At 35.1% G+C, this 19,279-nt stretch overlaps 1 protein-coding gene and 1 long non-coding RNA gene across 13 annotated transcripts; one reads left to right on the top strand and one right to left on the bottom strand.

Moving 5' to 3' along the window:
* Nucleotides 1-1,790: 1,790 nt before the first annotated feature.
* On the bottom strand, nt 1,791-14,334 carry LOC113043167 (sorting nexin-1-like). Its single transcript, XM_026202385.1, has 15 exons — nt 14,123-14,334; nt 10,875-11,532; nt 9,214-9,350; nt 8,858-8,924; nt 7,387-7,430; nt 7,172-7,313; nt 7,007-7,085; nt 5,671-5,746; nt 5,357-5,470; nt 5,154-5,247; nt 4,688-4,893; nt 3,960-4,103; nt 3,759-3,839; nt 3,142-3,213; nt 1,791-3,059 (listed from the first exon to the last, which is right to left on the bottom strand). Exons 1-15 carry the CDS (start codon nt 14,222-14,224, stop codon nt 3,009-3,011), a joined length of 2,067 nt encoding a protein of 688 aa, XP_026058170.1. The 5' UTR covers nt 14,225-14,334; the 3' UTR covers nt 1,791-3,008.
* Nucleotides 12,431-19,170, top strand: LOC113043169 (uncharacterized). 12 transcript variants are annotated; one of them, XR_003275680.1, is made up of 9 exons: nt 12,431-13,842; nt 13,960-14,077; nt 15,267-15,322; nt 15,404-15,977; nt 16,075-16,186; nt 16,844-16,976; nt 17,527-17,622; nt 17,722-17,810; nt 18,360-19,170. It is a non-coding gene; the product is annotated as an uncharacterized LOC113043169 (long non-coding RNA). The 12 variants fall into 12 exon arrangements; XR_003275683.1 differs by lacking the exons at nt 12,431-13,842; nt 13,960-14,077 and adding an exon at nt 14,512-14,730 and having other exon boundaries at nt 15,445-15,476; nt 15,815-15,977; XR_003275681.1 differs by lacking the exons at nt 12,431-13,842; nt 13,960-14,077 and adding an exon at nt 14,512-14,730 and having other exon boundaries at nt 15,404-15,476; nt 15,815-15,977.
* The last annotated feature ends 109 nt before the right edge of the window (nt 19,171-19,279 follow it).

Raw genomic sequence — 19,279 nt, 5'->3', positions numbered from 1 at the left:
TGGATCAGTATGATACTCTTGTAATAAAGTAGCGGTGGTAGCAGACACATTTTGAGTATCAGTTCTGGTTGAAAAGAAGCGATCTAATCCTGTTTACATGAAATAAGCTGCTCCCAAACAGGTTTAAGCTAACGGACCTGTTGCTATGACAGCAGCTCCGGGATGAGCTTCGAAGAACCAAACGATCCAAGATCACGCCAAATCGTCAACATTCAAATCCAGCTAGCTAACTGATTTAGCGACGTACGAAGAACGGGCCCCTGCTCTGAAAGTGTATTTATTTTCCTTACACCTGGGGCTTTTTTGAAAAATCATTATTTTTGTTTTTGCTAGGTTGATTTTAAGAGCCCATGTTTGACTGAATGTGTCTATGATGTCGAGGAGCTACTGTAGTCATCTCTTTTGTTTTTGACAGAATGACTAAATCATCTGCGAAAAGGAGACATTTGATTTCTGATTCAGTTAGAGTTTGGCCCGGGAGTCCAATTGTTTAATTCTTTGGCTAATTCATTTAAATAAATGTTAAACAGAGTGGGGCTCAATGGCTAGCCTTGTCTAACTCTTCCATGTTGAGAGAAAAATTCTGTTTGATTATTCCCTTTTTTTACAGCACATGTATTGTTTTTATACATGGTGCTAATTATATCAAAAGTTTTCCCTCCAATCCAATTTTCCAGTAGTTAAGAAAGAGTCCTTCATGCCAGATTGAATCAAAAGCTTTTTCAAAGTCGATAAAGCAAGCAAAGATTTTGGTTTTGTATTGGTGTACATGTTTATCAATGATAGTGTGGAGAGTGTAGATATGGTCAGATGTTCTGTGTTTGGGCAGAAATCCAATTGGACTTTTTTTCCAAGATTTTGTGGGTTTTGAGAAAGTTTTGTAATCTTTTGTTAATAATCGAACAGAATATTTTCCCCAGGTTGCCATTGACACATATGCCTCTGTAATTGCTTGGCTCAAACTTATCTCCTTGTTTAAAGATGGGAGTAAGTAGGCCTTGATTCCAGGTGTCTGGAAAATATCCTACACAAAACAATATTAAATAATTTGGTTATTGCAGTTTTGAATTTGTCATTTGTGTATTTGATCATCTCGTTTAATATTGCGTCGATGCCACATGCCTTGTTGGGTTTTAGTAAATGTTGTCTATCTGTAAGCTCATTTATTGGGATTGGGAAATCCAAAGGATTCTGGTTGTCTTTAATCTTTTCTTTCAGGATTTTTCTAATTTGGTTTTTATTTCATTTCGAGCAGGATTTGTTTCAGTTACAGATTTTCCAAGTGTGTCCTCCATATATTCTCATTTTGTGTGTTCTAGCTGTTGCAAAAGTTCTTGGATTTTACCGATTCCTCCATTGTTTGAAGTAATTGTTCTGTATGCTGTTCCTTTTTTGCTTTTAGAGTTTGTTTGCACACTTTAAGAGCTTCATGATACCGAAGATGGAGTTCTTGGTTGTCAGGATCTCGGTGTTTTTTATGTAAAAGATTTCTTACTGTCGTTCTAATTATTTTACACATCGTCAAACCACTTCTCATTGGTGTTTTTTGGTTTTCTTTTTGATGATTTTTTTCAAATTGCACATGGATGCTGATTGGTGGAATAGGAAAAATGTCCTTTAGTGCCAGATTTATGCCTACTTTATTTTGGATATGTGTTCATTATAAATTTGTCCAATAGTAATTTGATATCGGTCTCTATCTCTCTGTCTCTGTCTCTGTCTCTCTATCAGTCTATCTACACACACACACACACACACACACACCAACAAAAGACTCTTAAATCAAAATCTTGATATTTGTAATTAAATCTTTATTGTTTTTTTCAAAAGAAGTGTCCATAGTGAAAAAAAATATCTGCCCCCATTTTTCTAATAACATACTTTTGATGATTATGGCACCTAAAGGTGAAGTCAAACCTGCTAACATCTGTTCAAAGTGTCCATTACAGCAGGGCCCAAAACATAACTTCTACAGCAAACTAATAAACCAACAAAATGTCATAAATGATGATGAATCTGACAGCAGCAAAATCTGTATAAAAAACAAAATCTAAATGTAGAAACAATCATTATTAGTAGCGTAGCAAAAGCTTATTAATTCATTATAACATGCCAGAATCAAGTGGATTACACAAATACGGTTTGACACAAAAAATAAAAACATGTTGGCATAAATGAAAACTTAAAGTAAATCAAGCAAAATGGAATGAAATTCTGAAGAACGACAAAAAACGACTTTAAGACTGAAGTGCTTTGGGCTTCCTGCTTGACCCGGTGATAGTGAGAGAAAACGCTTTAGGAATGCGTTTTTAAATTCTGAACATACAATCTGTGGACAAGTTCAAATGATCCTTGGAATAAAAAACAAAAGCCAGCAAAAAAACAAAAACAAAACACTGATCAATTTCTACCAGGCTGCTCAATGAGTGTACGTGTTGACATACAGTTCCTGTCATTTCCACTGGTCAGTTCACAACACCCAGCCAGTTTCAGTCATTTGATTTCAACAGTCTCTAATAACTGTATTAAAACCTCTTTAACTTGCAAAGTACAATGTCATCATGGTGTTTAAAAGTGTAAATAACCAATAATCTGGACAAACTAGGTCTATATTTCTCTCTGAAAACCGGGCTTATAAGTATAAACGTCTTGACTGGTCACACAAGTGGGCTGATGGGAAGTTTCTCAGTGTGCGAGCGACGAGTGCCCTCTAGTGTAGACCACTGACATCACTGCTGACGAGTAACAAGGTTTGGTTGCATACAGACGAGGAAGACACCCAGCCACCACATGTGTTCACATCCCACAAACAATAAAGATGCAAAGTAAGAAAACAAAGGTGAAGATCACACAGAAAATATACGGGTTACTAACTCAATCAGAGGAACGAGCGGCTGGATAGATGATTTTTCCCTTTGCAGCGCCACTTCTCTTGGTTTATGGGCGAGAGGTAAAGTGTAGAAAGGCCTCGGTTATCGGTGAGTGTGTGTTTGTGCATGGACGCCGAATCACGCGATCGCTTTCGCCTCTGGCAAAAACGCCTCCCAGTATTTGATCAGCTAGAGGAGAGAGGGCGAAATATGAATTATGTGTTTAAAAACACAATTTTGGTAGATAAAATGATTGAAGATGTTTCTGTACCTGTTGTTGCGAGTTCAGCAGTGACTCCAGATATTTGACGATTTGTCTCTTAAAGTCTCGAGCTTTCTCTTTCTGTAAGCAAAGAAATTCAAATGAATAGTTAGTCTTTTTGAAAAGATGCATGTTTTAAAAGGAGAATTTAAAGGAATAGTTCACCCCAAATTGATCATTTGCTGAAAATGTGTTTGCCCTCAGGCCATCCGAAGATGTAGAAGTGTTTGTTTCTTCATCAGAACAGATTTGGAAAGATGTAGCATTGCATCACCGGCTCAGCAATGGATGCACTGCAGTGAATGGGTGCCGTCAGAATGAGAGTCAAACATATGATAAAATCATCACAATAATCCACGCTTCTCCAGTCCATCAGTTAATGTCGCGTGAAGCGAAAAGCTAAATGTTTGTAAGACTCTTATTCTGACGGCACCCATTCACCGCAGAGCATCCATTGCTGAGCAAGTGAAGTAATGCTACGTTTCTCCAAATCTGTTTTGATTGAGAACCAACTCATCTACATCAGGGAAAGCCTGAGGGTGAGTACATTTTAATCAAATTCAAATTTTTGGGTGAATTATTCCTTTAATGCTGATATTTAAATCCATGTAGAAGTCAGGTCTCACATCAAAGCGGATGACTTCTTTCCGTACGGTGGCTGAGATTCTCTCAAATTCCCTCTCGTACTGCGTGACTTTTGCTTCCCACTGAAGGACGAGAATAAGAGATGGCTCATTATAAAGCGGAGTAGTAAAGGTTCATCTGTGGAACAGCAGTGAGTCTAGAAAACCCCCGTCAGACAAACAGTAGCATGTTTGCGCAGTTACCTCAGCGATCTCATCCTTGGCCTGCTGGAGTTTGTCAGGTTTGTTGGCCCACAGGAGTTTGGCCTCGGCCTCTCTCTTCTTCTGCAGCATGTTCTCTGCGTCCTGCCAGCGCTGCCACACTTTCATTCTCTGATCAAAGCAGCCCTGACAATCACAATAGTATTATTATTATTATTAATAATGAGATGTATTAATGGTTGGTTGGTTGGTATGCCTGAAATCTTATGGTGTTTGAACACGAACAAGATTAATAATTCGATACAGATTAATATGCTTAATAATAATAACTATAATAATATAACTTTTTTTTATAATGTATATATTTTTCTTTTACAAATTTTTTATTGTAGATATATTTCTCCAAGATGTAACATTTTGGCACCCTGATACATGTTATGTATTTACATATTTGTTTATATTATTAAATAATAAATTAAAAAATACAAATATAATATGAGTTTGTAATAATAATAAATATATAAACTGATTTATTTTGCATTGCTTACAAATATTTTTTATTTGTTTTTTATAATTATTAGAATTATCAACAAAACTTTATTAACATTAACACACACACACACACATACACACATATATATATATATATATATATATATATATATATATATTTATATACACATACACATTTTGGACAGTCCAGCTAATTCTTAAAGTCTCAAGGAAACAACACAGTAAGTATGCTCTGGAGCAGTTTTGTGTGTCTGTACCTTGACGGCTCCCAGCAGCCGTATATAATCGGCCAGCAGCTCTGAGAAGGTGAAGAAGTCATTGGAGGCCTGTTCCTGATGGAGCTGCTCGATTCGATCCTCCACCTCGGCCAGCTGAGACAGAGCTCGCGACAGAGCCGTGTTGTCCTCCGAGCTGCCCAGCATCGCCACGCTCTTCGCAAACACAGCCGTGTTCCCAGACAGCTCTGAAACACACACATTACACAATAATCAAACCAGAAGTCCACTGACAGCATCACATACTTTCAACATCAGTCAATTTATAGCGGATATAATAAAGCCCCGTCCTTCTTTTTATCAATAAATATTGTGTTTCACTCAATAGTTGTCACATTACAGAAATAAAATAGGTTACACTACATTTTTTAAAGAATAAATATCCACATTCAGGTGCAAGCTTCAGCTCATGTATTAAAATCTGAAACGGATTGTTTGCACTTCTTACCTTTTCTGTGATTGACAAGCGATTCCACCATAACGTGAAGTTTCCGCATATGCTGTTCTTCATTTTCTACATCCTGGATCTTCTCGTCAAACCACTGAAACCAGAACACACACCGCACACACACCCACAGATTTATATTCAGTATCAATTATATTCAGTAGCCTCAATCTCTGTAAAGCGGAGTTCAATGTAGGTTCACTCACCACATCCTGTTCGTTCATCTTGATGGTCATCTTGCTCACAGCATCTGTGGCTTTGTTGAGCATTTTAAGGAAGCCAGCTCCACTCAGAGTCTGTGTGCTGACTGCTCTGGGTAACTAGCACACACACACACACACACAGCAGTGAATTATTACAAACAGCAAAGCTGATGTTTCTGCGTGTGAGGAATAGACAGATTAACATTTCCAAGACACTTCTCTAAAGGAAGGTTTATGCTAATGATGAATTTTGCAGTTGCATGTGCTGAATAATTAAAAATGTTCATTTTTAGGTCACTAAACAGAAGCGGTCTCACCTCCTCTTTCTCCAGAAACTCTCTGACATCAGGATCCTGCAGCAGAGACGGGTGACTCACAACCCTCTGAAGATATCTGCAACGACACAGACAAGCCTCACATTTAAAAATAGAGACATACAGTACATACAAAAAGTAGAATAATAATCACTACTACTACTAACATTTAGATTACAGTGTAAAAAAAAAAATTATGTTAAAGATTAAAATATATATTAATATTAATTATCACAATTATATTCCTCAAAGTAATTTCTCTGTTAATTACAAATAATATATATATATATATATATATATATATATATATATATATATTAATTACTACTAACGTAATATCGCATTGTATTATCCAATTTAAATAATCAATAACATTAAGATTAGACAATACAAAAAAAATGATATTATAAAATAATCTAATTTAATATAAATTGTAATTAATATTTTATTATAATAACACACTATAAAAAAGTGATTTGACAATATTCTATAATAACATTTGAATGAGGACAGAAATAAATACATTCAATGTTTGTAGTAATTAATATAAATATATATTATACTACGTTTACGTATTTTACATTATATTATACATTTAAATTATATTATCCAATTTTAATAATTTCTGTCAACATTAACATTTTAATATATAAAAATTAGTTTGCACTTAGATAATATTACATCTGTCCACATTAAAATTATAGTATATGTTTGTATCAATTATAACATTATGTAATTTTCTCCCCTCATTAAAAATAAATAATGCTATTTAATACTATATTTACACTAGATTACATTTTATTATTTTATTTACGTACTTTAAAAAATTATTTAAGTAATTATTTATTAATATTAATATAAATTACTATTAACTATTATTATATTATATGGCATTATTCAATCCAAGTCATTTTTCTGTCCAAATTAATTAAAATATATACATTAATATTTATTACTCCACCAATAGTATTTTTATATTATATTATATTATATTATATTATATTATATTATATTATATTATATTATATTATATTGTTATGTTATATTATATTATATTATATTATATTATATTATATTATCCAGCCTAAGTTATTTTTCAGTCCTCATTAAAATTAAAATATTTTGTAGCAGTAATTTGAGATTTTAGACCAATAAGATTCCATTGGAGGCGGGGCAATTTAGCACAATGTAATGAAAGGGAAACCTAATGAGTGACAAAAAAAAAAGTAGTGACACACAGTGGACGACTCTGGCTGGTCAAGACAAAAAGTCAATTCACTTCAGTGCAATTCACTTCAGTGCTCCTAGATAAGAACCAGTGTCATCTTGAGGGACGAACCTCTCTAGAGCAGCTCTCCTCCGCTCCACAAACTCTGCAGATGAATGGTCCTCCTTCCCAACTTTGACTTTTGTCATACCTGTTAAATCCACGCACATTTATTCAGAATCAGCCACGTAGTCACAATCAGTTTAGATCTGATGCATTAGCGGAGCAAGTTCTTACCCAGAATGCTCTTCTCTGGTGGTGGAGGTACGATGTATCCATTCTGTGAGTGTTTCTCAGAGAGCTTTTCATACAATCCCAGGAAATCACTGAAACGTCTGCGGACGGTAAACGTCTTGCTACGGAACATGGTTAGCGACGTCTGAGGAACAATGAGAAGATGAGATTTAGACTTGTGTCCTATTGTGTGTTTGAGTAAAGAGACTGAAAATCACCTGTGTTGAAACTTTGTAGGCCATGTAAGCGTTCATACCATCACCTGTGAGGAGAAGAAAGAGAATCAGCTCACATGACCAAAACTAATCAAAATAAACCATATCAATAAAACACATGTGCTGCTAATGTAAATGTAGCTGGTTATACAAAAGTCACAGGTTTAGCCTCAAGTACAGTAGCTGAGATGCTTTATGATCCTGCTCTTCTGACTGAAAAAAAGAAGTCTTAACTGGCCAAAGCTGGTCTCCAAGACATTTCTGTCAGCTTTTCTCACTAAACCAACTTAACAGAAGTTTCTACAGGCCAGAGGACCAGGCTAAATCAGAAAACCAGTGTAAATAAGGCCCTATGACCTCAGGAAGACAGAAAATGCAGATGAAAATTTAGAAAAATAATCTAATAAACACCATTAAATATTCAAAACAAAACATTTGACAGAGCCCTATATATTGCAAATAAATAAATAAATAAATAAAGTTGTATGATTTAATTGATTAAACAATTGATTTTGGTCATTAAAATTCAATCAAAAGATAAAAAAATGAAAACTGAATTTTGAAAAAGTAAACAGATTTTGAAACATTTAATTTCTGTTCAACTGTCAATAAACTGTGTAAGTTTTATAATTACAATTAATTAGACGTGCTTTCTGATTACCAAAATGAAATTTGACCATTAGAATGGAATCTAGAAAAATGTTAACTGAAAAAAATCTGAATCCAGAAGAATTATTGAGAAAAAAAAAGTTATATATTTTTTTTTCTCTCAATAATTCTACATACACAGACACACACAAACATAAAAAGCAACAACAACAAAAAATACATAAACCAAAAAACACAAAAACAGAAGATTTTTACTATTGAACCACTCGAGATTAATATTAAATGAATTGTGTTATGATTGGCTAATTTCTTTGCATATTAGCTGGATTAGGGAGGGAACTTTGCTTTAATAATACATAATGCATTAAAATCCTTTTTTTTTTTTAAGAACAAGAAAGTCCTGGTTTGATTTTAGGATCTGTCTATGCTAACCAGTTCTGCCCCAAGATCCTCCAAAGCAAAGGTTTTTCTGGAATTGTAACTATTTAATAATCAGTGTCTGCTTTATAACAAAAAATCATCTCTGTACCCGTCTATAAAACCATAATGCCGTATACAGGCAGACAGTCAGCAGGTGAGCAAACAAAAACACCACATATCTTCCCTTTAACATTTACTGCTGATTTTAGACATTGCAGTAACACCACACCTTTAAAAAAAGGAGAAGGACAGGAAATGAAAAATAGCTGGCACAGGGCAAAAAGAGGAAGCTCTAGACAGCCGCATCAGTGATTTGACCTCAGAAGATAATCATAGTTTCCCACTACTGGCTTCAAACGCTGTTTTAAACGAATGTTTTATGAGCACAGTATTAATCACAGAATTGAAAAAAATCTATATATATATATTAGAAAGTTAATCTTACCGACTTTCTCTGGATTCGTGACAGAAATGTTCAGATCAAACTTGTCCTCACTTTCCTCTTCCTCCAGCTTTATGTGCAAAAAGGAAACCGAAAAAAAGAGAAAGGAAGAGCGAAACCGAGTGAGAAATGCTTCGGAGATGTAGAGATGGGAATCGCAAGAAATTTTAATAAATCTGGTTTTGATTCTGATTCTAAATCTGATATTTAAAATCAAACAGAAATAAATAGTGCACGCGTCTTTTTGAGAATCAGCTCATGCGAGTCAGTGCATGTGAACTTGGTCATTAAAGGAATCAGTATTTGTTTTCTGAAACAGCCGATTCTCCAGCTCTTTATAAGTTGAGGGAGTGTTTTACCTCCTCCAGGGTTTTGGACGAGGCTTTGCTGGAGCTGCTGGCTACAGGGGCGGCAGGAGCCGATACTGACGGCTTCACATCGTCTTTCTTCTTGCGGTCATTGAGAGGACTGTCCAGAGACAACTCCACTGTAGCCTCTGAGAAAAACAGTGAGAGAAAATGCAATTTATGTATTCAATAAAACCAAAAAGATAGCATAGAAAACAAACATAATCAGCAACATAACGCAGGGTGAGAGGGTAAAGGTCGCTGAGGAATTCCTTTTCCTCTTCCTGAGTCAACGCTGAGAAAGCGAATTCATCATTTATTGCTCAAAAGTGATGTGCATGCATTTCTGTTCGTACAATATATGTGCAGTAAAAAGAGTCAACAGCAGGAAAAGGTTTCGTTGTGGAAAAAAACATAGCACTTCAACACAGTGTTATATTAGTTTTACTAATACACTATGATAGCATTTCTTAATATTTGGAATACTTTTAATTTAAGGTCAAGTTTTAGTAATTTTGTTGTGAGCTTTTGTCATTTCCATTGGAAATATTCACAATATTTCTATGTAGCTTTATTTTTATTTCAATTTTAACTTTATTACTTCAATCTCTTTCTGCTTTAATTCAACAAAAACTATTAGTGAAATGCATAGTTCACCCGAAAATGATAATTCTGTCATTAATTACTCATCCTCATGTCGTTCCAAACCCGTGAGACCTCCGTTCATCTTCCGAACACAAATTAAGATATTTGAGATGAAATCCGAGAGCTCTCTGACCACACAGAGACAGCAAGGATACGAACACGGTTCAGGCTCAGAAACGTAGCAAGGAGATCGTTAAAATAATCCAAGTGACATCAGGAATTTTTACGAAGCTACGAGAATACTTTTTGTGCGCAAAGAAAACAAAAATAACGACTTTATTCAACAATTCGTCTCCTCCAAACAACATATGCAACATATGTACACGGATTTGTTGTTTACGCTTTAATCTGAATGTAAACAGCGTATCAACGTACACACGTTGCATATGTTGTGATATGCACTCTCCAAAATGGTGCTATGATTAATTTATAATATGAATAAGTCGGGTTTTTATTTCTTTGCACACAAAAAGTATTCTTGTAGCTTACCACTGATGTCACATGGGATACTTTCTACGTTTCTGAGCCTTGATCGTGTAAGGATCCTTGCTCTCTACGGAGGGTCAGAGAGCTCTAGGATTTCATCAAGAATATCTTAATTTGTGTTTAGAATAAAAGTCCTACTGGTTTGGAACGACATGAGGATGAGTAATTAAAGACAGAATTTAAATTTTTAGGTGAAATATCCCTTTAACAAGAAAACACTTGTCCAAATGTTTGTTTTGAATTCCATTTAAATCAAACATTTAAATGTATATATGATGTTCAAACGTCTTGGAAAGGAGCGTAAATAGGTTTATGCCTTGATGGTGGCCAAAAATGCTGTTTAGGTAGGCAGCTCGCAAGGTTTCAAAACACAAATCGAACTTTTAAAAGCTAAATGTCCAAAAGCCCAAAAGCATCATGTGGGAAGGTAAAGTAAAAAAATTAAAAACAAACAAATTGAACTTGCTTAAAAATACCTAAAATGCTCTACTTCGAACAGTGCCACAGTGATGATCTGGTGTCACAGGTGAAATGTGTCGTACCTGAGAAGAGATCCTGCTCCTCAGAGTGGACCCCGTTGGTCCTGGAGCTGCTGCTGCTGCTGGCCGAGGGTTTCGGGGCAGGTGCCGTCAAGGCTTCCTCTGTGAACAGATCCGTGGGGTCGTCTTTAACCTGTGGCTTGACTTTCACATCTGATTTCACCTCTGTGAAAACATCGACAGGTGGTCCTGAAGGCTGAGGCTTCTTCGTCACAACTTTTGGCGTCTCATTAAACAGATCCTCCTCATCCTCATCATCATCAAACAGCTCCGCGCTCGCTGCTTTCTTGACACTAGAGCTTTTGCTGCTGCCCTTCGGAGGGTCTTCCAAAACATCCTGCTGTCCGGCTGCGTTTTTATGCACCGGTGGTTCACCGAGGACATCGGACTTTGGCGCTTCTACAGGCTCGTCTAAGAGATCTGGAATGGGATTTTGGACCTCAGGTGAACTCATTACTTCACTATCATCATCAAGCGCGTCACTGAACAGGTCCACGGCTTCATCGCTACTAGGTGAATGGATCTTGGTGTCTACTTTCTTCTGGGGTTCAGAGTTAATTGTGCTAAGAGGATCGCTGAAGATTTCTTCTATTGGATCGTTGAAGATGTCTTTAGTAGGTCTGGTTGAGTCTGGTGACGGAGAATCCATCTCTGAGATTGACTAGGAACAGCACAGAAATGATTATAGAGCTCATGTTGTAGAACTACTATAAATATATCTATTATGAGCTGAAACAAGATTAGATTGTGTTCAACAACCTGTGCAATACTTTTCCATCTGGCATGGAATTTTATTAAATTGATTAAAAATGTTTGGGCTGAATCTCAAATAATATGCCTGGTTAAAGTTTACCAATAAATAGATAAATAAGGAATCTGTTTTTAATCTTTTATTATTCCACCCAAATAATTATTATTGGTAGAGTAATTTTATATTTATCATATTGTTTGTAATTGTTTTGTATGTATTTGTGTTTCTCTGCAACTGATGATTTAAAATAAACAAATAAATTTAATGATTTTTTTTATGCTATTTCACTATTGAGACAGTAATTGCACATATGTTAAAATATGGTAAAATGGTAAAAATATGGTAAAATATTTATCAGGTTAATACAGATATTTGTTATTTCATGTTGCTTTGCATTTAAAATTAGGCACATTTTCCCAACCAAATTCTCATGATTATAATAATAACTACATAGCTTTTAATTTTAATAAATATTTAGAATGTTCGTTTGTGTTATTTGCATGTATTTGTGCATTTGTACAACTGGTGATTTAAAATAGTTAAATAAATAATAAATTTAATAATATATATATTTTTTTGCATTGAAAATAAAGCACATTTTACAACCAAATTCTCATTACTGTAATAATTACATATGATTTCAATTGTGAAAATATGTATTATGTAATATTCCTTTTTGAATTTACAATTGGTTGAATTAATAAATAAATAAACCTTCTTAATTTTTTAATGCAAGCAAGCATAGTGATAAAATCACTATGCTTGCTTGCATTAAAAATTAAGAAGATTTTCCACACAAATTTGTATTACTGTAACAGTAATTATACAAATATTTAGTTTGTAAAATATTTTTTCTTTTGCTCATTTGCACAATTGGTGGTTTAAAATATATCCTTTTGGAAATAAATTATATTTATATATTTTAAACCATTTTAAAGTAATCATTTTGCAATCGCTTTCATCTGCAGCGTCTTCTAAAAATCATCATTTATCATCGAAGCCCTAATATCTATAACGAAATGCTAATCAAAATAGCCTTTACCACTGCTTAAAATACAATGAAATATCGCTTGCCATAATTATTGTTTAAGAAGCCACATCGTCTCACAGAGTAATTTATTTTTCAAACGCTCTACTGACGTTACGAAGTGAATTTGGAGTTAAAACATTATTAAATGTGGTATTTTCGTGTGCTCACAGATGGAGCAGCATTACTACACAGAGCAATAATTTTGCAAACAGCTGCCATGTTTGTGAATGATTTAATTTCAAAATCCTACAATTATATCACCTGCTATTAGGAACATGATTTTGCATAGCTTGTCAGAGAGAACTACAGCTCTCACAGAACCTGCTTTAATGACTAAAATGTACATGAGAAAATTGCGATTAATCGCGTTCGATTAATCGTGCAGCCCTAATGCAAACGTGTTAACTCATGACGTATAAAACTAACCAGCAGAAGATTCGAAAATATGACGACTCGTTGAGGCGGTTCAGAGTCTGAATATTTCTTTTAAAATACGATATTTTCATTTATCATGCACTTTTTTGATGAACAACTTTACAGACTGTTTACATTACAGGGTAGCTACGTTACAAACTGCAAAATAGATGTTTTTCGAAAACCCTTATGACCTGCTTTTTAACGATACAACGGTTGCAACGCATGAATCAACCCACGCTGGGTTCAAACCTTCAACCTTCCAGTTACAAGATCTTTAACCACCACCCTATCATGACTCACATACAGCAACTGTAAATCCCTTCCCACACAGCAAATCTTCCGAAAATAAGAGCTTGCTAGAAAAAAAAGAAGCATTTGAGACGTTCACTCACATCTGATACTCACATGATCACACCGTCAGTACTTTGACCTGAAAAGACTGGAATTATTACACTAAGTAAATATTGACTGCTGGACAACAGCTCATTTGCTAGAGACCGAGGTGCCTTCCCAGTACTCATATTTTAGTTTGGCTCTGCATACATATGCGCACATTTCAGACGCATAAAAAATATTTTAGCTGCAGTCTGTTGGGTGGTTTTGCATAAACAAGTTCAAAAACTGTCACACTTCCTTTATTAGACAGAACATGCTTGTTATACACACATATACGCGCGCTCTCTAACAGTGTGCCTTCAGAGTCAGTTTGGAAAACTGGGTCACATTCCGTCTGATATTATTTACTCAACTACAAGAGTCCTTCAAGAACTTAAGTATGTCACGCGCAGGCCTAGGCTCAGATCTATTTAACCCCGCGGAAGGACCAAATCTAAGGGGAGATGGTGTAAAAACGTATACGTTATTAAATCATTGCGCAAATATGATTACAGAAAATTCAGTGTAAACCAGCAGAGCTGAAGAACTACGGCTGAAGAAGAACAGGCAGATCCGAGGGTGTCAGAGGAGTGAAAGTGATCGGTCTTCTCTTTCTGTCTGTGTGTGTTTGAGGTATACAGCTTTGGCTTTATAAACGCGTTTAACCGCGTTACTCACCGTTCCCGTGAACGCATCCGCTCCCTCGTCGCTGTCTTCCAGCAGCTCGGGCTCCTCTGAGTCCGGGAAAGGCGGAGGACTGCGCTCCGAGCTGGCCGCCATCTTCAGCCACACACACACACACACACGGAAAAATCTATATTTTACAAGCGGAGAGCGCGAGAGTAATGACAGAGCGACATTGAATTGAAACGGAGATCGAGAGAGAGATAGAACGTGAGAAACAGCGACGCCTGGTGGTCAAAGGGGCGGGGTTCGCGCTGTTACATCACGCCCACAAGACCACTCCCGAATTATATTTTACGTATACACTGATAATTGTTTCTAATAAAACACGCTTGAGTTAAGTCGTTATGGAGGTCTATATTTTTACAGGGGGAAAATTCTAGAAAGCGCGCTTGAGAGGGACTTGCCTTGGTGTGACGTTGACACAAACCACGCCCACTGACGCGTCTGTTTACGGAAGTACAGGAGCGAAATGAATCATTTGATCAGCGATCATGTAGTTTAACTCATAAATAGTTTAATTTGAAATATTATTATTATGCCTCGACGGACTCATGAAGACACAGAACCCCTGCTTTCGTCCACTCCTATCGATGAAGACGGTAAATTAATTATTATTCATCATGTAACGTTAAAACCGATATTTTTCGTATGCTAATACAGACAATTTTCACCAGATAGACTATTAAATCTGATTGAATATTACATTGTACTCAGATAATGTTATGCACGAAATTATATAAAAAAAAAAAAAAAAAATATCTATATATATATATCTATATATATATATACATATACATATACATATATATATATATATATATATATATACATATATACATATATACATATATACACATATATACATATATATATATATATATATACATATATACACATATATATATATATATATATATATATATATATATATATATATACACACATATATATATACACATTTCCAAACATTCATTTTGCCATTCATTGTAATAATCCAGTGAGATTTTTGATCTGATTTTTTTAAGAAACAGAAGAAAACTGACACAGACCCAATCCAAAAGAACTGTGGCAACGACCCCAAGATGCTTCAAGAAATAATATTTATAATCATTTTAATGATACATGTTTCCATTAGATGACCAGGTATCCAGCAGAAAGAAACTTTCATATGAGGAGGCATTAAGAAAGCAGGTTAAATTGTATTTATTTTACCTTTATGTATTCAATGTGCTAAATAATTGGTCCAGCATTTAGTTTCATATGTGTGTCCAGATGCAGTGGTCAGCGATCCTCATGTTTCTGTCTGTCTGCAGGGTTTGGGCTCTTCCACTCTTCCTCTTCCTTGGTTATTATCTGTGCTGCTTTCTTATTTATCTAATTTTCTAACCATATATTTCATCATGTTGCATTTTAAAAACAGAAAATTAGGCATTTGTGATTCATTCATGTCGAGAAAACGGTTGCGACAGTCTTAAACTGTATGTCAGAAAAGGACCATCAAATATTCACTTTTCATTTTTATCAAATAAATTGTCAGGAATGCAGTTTGATCCCTATTTGGTTGCCTTATCACGTGTCTGAAACCTGCAGAGTCATGCTTTTTACAAGAAATATATAACCGACCCAGTGATTAAAACTGCTGACATAACCATGTGATTTGATAACGGCTGTTTGCTTCGACAGGGATGATGGTGGGCGGTTATTTTTGGGGGTATCTGGCTGATCGCAGAGGAAGGCGGAGTGTTCTGGTCGTCTCACTGGCAGTGAATGGCACATTTGGGGCGGAGGCCAGTTTGGCTTAGAGTCTCTGGCTCTTTTTGCTCCTGTGGTTCTTCAGTGCAGTTAGGTAATGATATGCCAAAAGAGTTTTTACACACACAGAGACTTTCTGGAGGTTTAGATTTGAGTAGAATCACATGAATGCATCTGTGTCTCACTCTCAGGGTCGGCGGCTCCATTCCTGTCATCTTCTCTTGTTTTTCTGAGTTTCAGCCACGTTTGAGGAGGGAGGTTATGATCAGCGCTCTAGGATGACTGGAAATATTTTAACAGCAGGTAAAACGATCATCCTCTGAGCTGAGAGAGGAGTGTCTCTAAAATGCTGCCTAGAAGGTTGGACTAATAATTTGTTCCTGTTTTAATATTAAAACATGAGCAGTAAATAACACAATCAAAACATCTAGAGATTTACTCATGTTTAAACAAGAATTAAATGAAAGACAACAATACATAGCCAATAATGTACATGCAGTATGAATAAAAAATATAAAAGATATATAAATAAATAAAATAAAAATGCACAAGACAAAATTATATGTACAATTGCTAAAAATATAAACACTTCATAAAATAACTATTAAATAAAATATATGTGCTTAAGCAAAATTGTATTAATACATAAATATAATTAATACATTAAAAACAGAAAGATATAAAGATATAAAAATGTATAAAGTATATGCCACTATTTAAAAAAAGGCCCTAAATGATAAGCTAATAAATATGCAGTACTCATTCATTGTCATCTGCACAAAACATTCACACATAAATATGTTGTGTTTTGTTCATTTGTGGGTTGTTGGTGACTTCCAGAACATATTTGATTGCTCATTGGGTTGGTTGGATTTTCAGAGTTGGCGTCTTTTTGCACTTATTTCAGACTGTTGATGCCAGAGAGCCCCAACAGTTCCTCATCAGAGTTTCTCTTAACAGGGCAGCGGGTCTTATAGTAAGATCCAGAGATGATGGAGTAACAGGCTCTGGATCCCATGAAACAGCTGTTTGTTGGAGCGCTGGCTTCCAGAAGTGTGGTTCTGCTGATTCGATTTTTCTGCATTTCATTTGGGTACATAAATTATACAAATGGTAAAGGCAAAGTATTCTGCCAATTTAAGTTCTATTTTTTTCTTTTTCTTTTCTTAAGTCCACTAATAATGTTAGTTAAGGTTTTTACACCCATTTTTTGGCTACACTTTAATATGAAAATGAGCTCTGTTCTGATTGGCTAAATGCCACACAAGCTGTTTCTGCTGCTGTACCTTGAATTGTTAATGCCATTTAAAATGCTGCACATTATGAGTAAATGTGATTCTATGTTGTAATCCTGTGTGAGCAGGTTTTATGAGTTATGGTTGTGGTTTTCTAAGAGAGCTGAGGATGGAGGGTCTCGAGTCCAAAGCTCAGAAAATGAAAGCTGCTGTCCAGTCCAAACTGCAGATTAATGTTACAAAACCAGACCAAAAGAGACTAATCATTATTTTTCTAATAATCAGCAAAAGCAAAAAATGAAATAAAAAAGAAATATGTTAGTTATACCATTAGGAAGTGTATTTTAGTTTCAAGCAGTATTTAAAGTGTCTTTGTGTTGTTTGCTTGTGTTCATGTGTGTTTTCTAGTGTATATGGAGGGTTTCGTAACAGCGGCTTCAAACTTGCCGGGAAACATTTTCACAATCCTTCTCATGGACCGAATTGGCTGGAGAATCCTGCTTTGTTAGGAGTTTCTTTGCTTTATTACTACATTAAAATATTAAAAGCAACACATTAAAGAATATGTAATGATGATGTAAATGTTTTTTCTCTGTCGGGTAGCCGTCAGTTTGCTGATGTTCAACCTCAGTCTGTCATCTGCATGGTGAACTGGACGTGTTGGGAACTGAACTTTATTCCACACAACTATGGTAAACCCTTACACTCATTGGTAATCTTATATTGCTAATGATTTCACATCTAATTCTTGATCTTAATTCTTAATTCTTTTGCAGTTGTGTCTTTACTTCTCCACCTGTTTTTTTTTCTAACCTTTCTGACCTAGTGAGCATTTCGCTGTCCACTGGTCATGTCTTAACATTGCAATTTCTGTATTGCATTAGTTTTGAATATTACTCATGGGGATTTAATCATTTTGTAAAGTTTATTTTTGGCTCATTAACCTGTAAAAGTAAACCTGCTTAATAATTCTGCACATCTGAATATAAGGAGTTTTTTACTTCCAGGCTTTATAGATCAATTATATATCACTTATAAATTATTAAATAAAAAAATCTTAGTATCAGAATATTAATGTGCTGAAAAATTATGCATGCAGTGTTAATTACATTTTAAAATATATTCGCAGTTAATTTCAGCTGTAAGAACTTTTCACAGTTTTCTCATATTTTTGGTCAAATAAATGCAGAATTCTGAGGATTTAAAGAATGAATGTATTAACTGCAGTTTCTCTTCTGTAGCTCATCAGCTCGGGGGGTTTTTACTGGAGTGGGTCGTGTAGTGGCCATCATGGGAAATGTAGTGTTTGGGCAGCTGACTCTAACTGTGCTGTACCTGCGCTCCTGCTGCTCTACGACTGCCTCAAACTAAACAGACTGAACTCACTTGATACAAACACACACTCAGTTGACATCAGTAGTCTCTGTCAATCCTGGGATTTTGGGACCAAACACTAAACCAAAGAGCTTTGACACATTTTTTATGCTTTTTTAAAACTTATGCAGTTTTGCCCTAAATGTTGCACAAGTTCACTTCGAGAAGTCAGCCCACAGAGTCCGCACACTTCTTTACCATGTTTTCTGTTCTGACTTTGGGGTAAATATTTTGTGAAGTGGTTTTTAATATGGTAAAATACTGAGAATAATTCTTAATGATTGCTTAATTATTTTAAGTATTTGTATAATAGAAAGTCATAAACTATATAATATCTTGTTTTTAACAACAACAAAAAAATAAATGTTGGGCGGTATTTGATTTTATATTTGTTTATTTTATATAAGCCGTGTTACATTATATTATAATAGTTAACTTTACATTTGTCTTTCCATATTTCATGTTTTTTTTTTCTAACACTTTCATTATTGAGCCAAGAAACAAACAGAACAATGTTTCAGTGCTTCAACAACTTTATTTTGTCCAATCAGAACATTTGTAAATAACCATGGCAATCTTTGCAGAGCGATGAGGTAGAGACTTTGAAATTCTAAAAAGCGGCTGCAAAAGGCAACGAGGAAGAGATTATACTCTTTGGCACAGCTTCAGCGAGAAACCAGAGTGGCTAACTAAGGTTAGGAGGATTTAACACAAAATCCCAAACTCAACGCGAGGATTCCACCTCTATCTGCTCAAACAAACAATTTTAAAACCACTGGCAAACGTA

Source organism: Carassius auratus, chromosome 25, assembly GCF_003368295.1.
Source record: "Carassius auratus strain Wakin chromosome 25, ASM336829v1, whole genome shotgun sequence".
In the NCBI taxonomy this organism is placed as follows: domain Eukaryota; kingdom Metazoa; phylum Chordata; class Actinopteri; order Cypriniformes; family Cyprinidae; genus Carassius; species Carassius auratus.
The sequence above is the reverse complement of the archived record's forward strand: the minus strand, read 5'-3'. Positions and strand labels throughout refer to the sequence as shown.

Coding starts and splice junctions, on each gene's coding strand:
- LOC113043167 (XM_026202385.1), bottom strand. CDS start 14,224: ATGGCGGCCAGCTCGGAGCGCAGTCCTCCGCCTTTCCCGGACTCAGAG. Junction 7,431..8,857: donor CACGAATCCAGAGAAAGTCG/GTAAGATTAACT, acceptor TTCTCCTCACAG/GTGATGGTATGAACGCTTAC. Junction 7,086..7,171: donor ACCAGAGAAGAGCATTCTGG/GTAAGAACTTGC, acceptor TGGATTTAACAG/GTATGACAAAAGTCAAAGTT.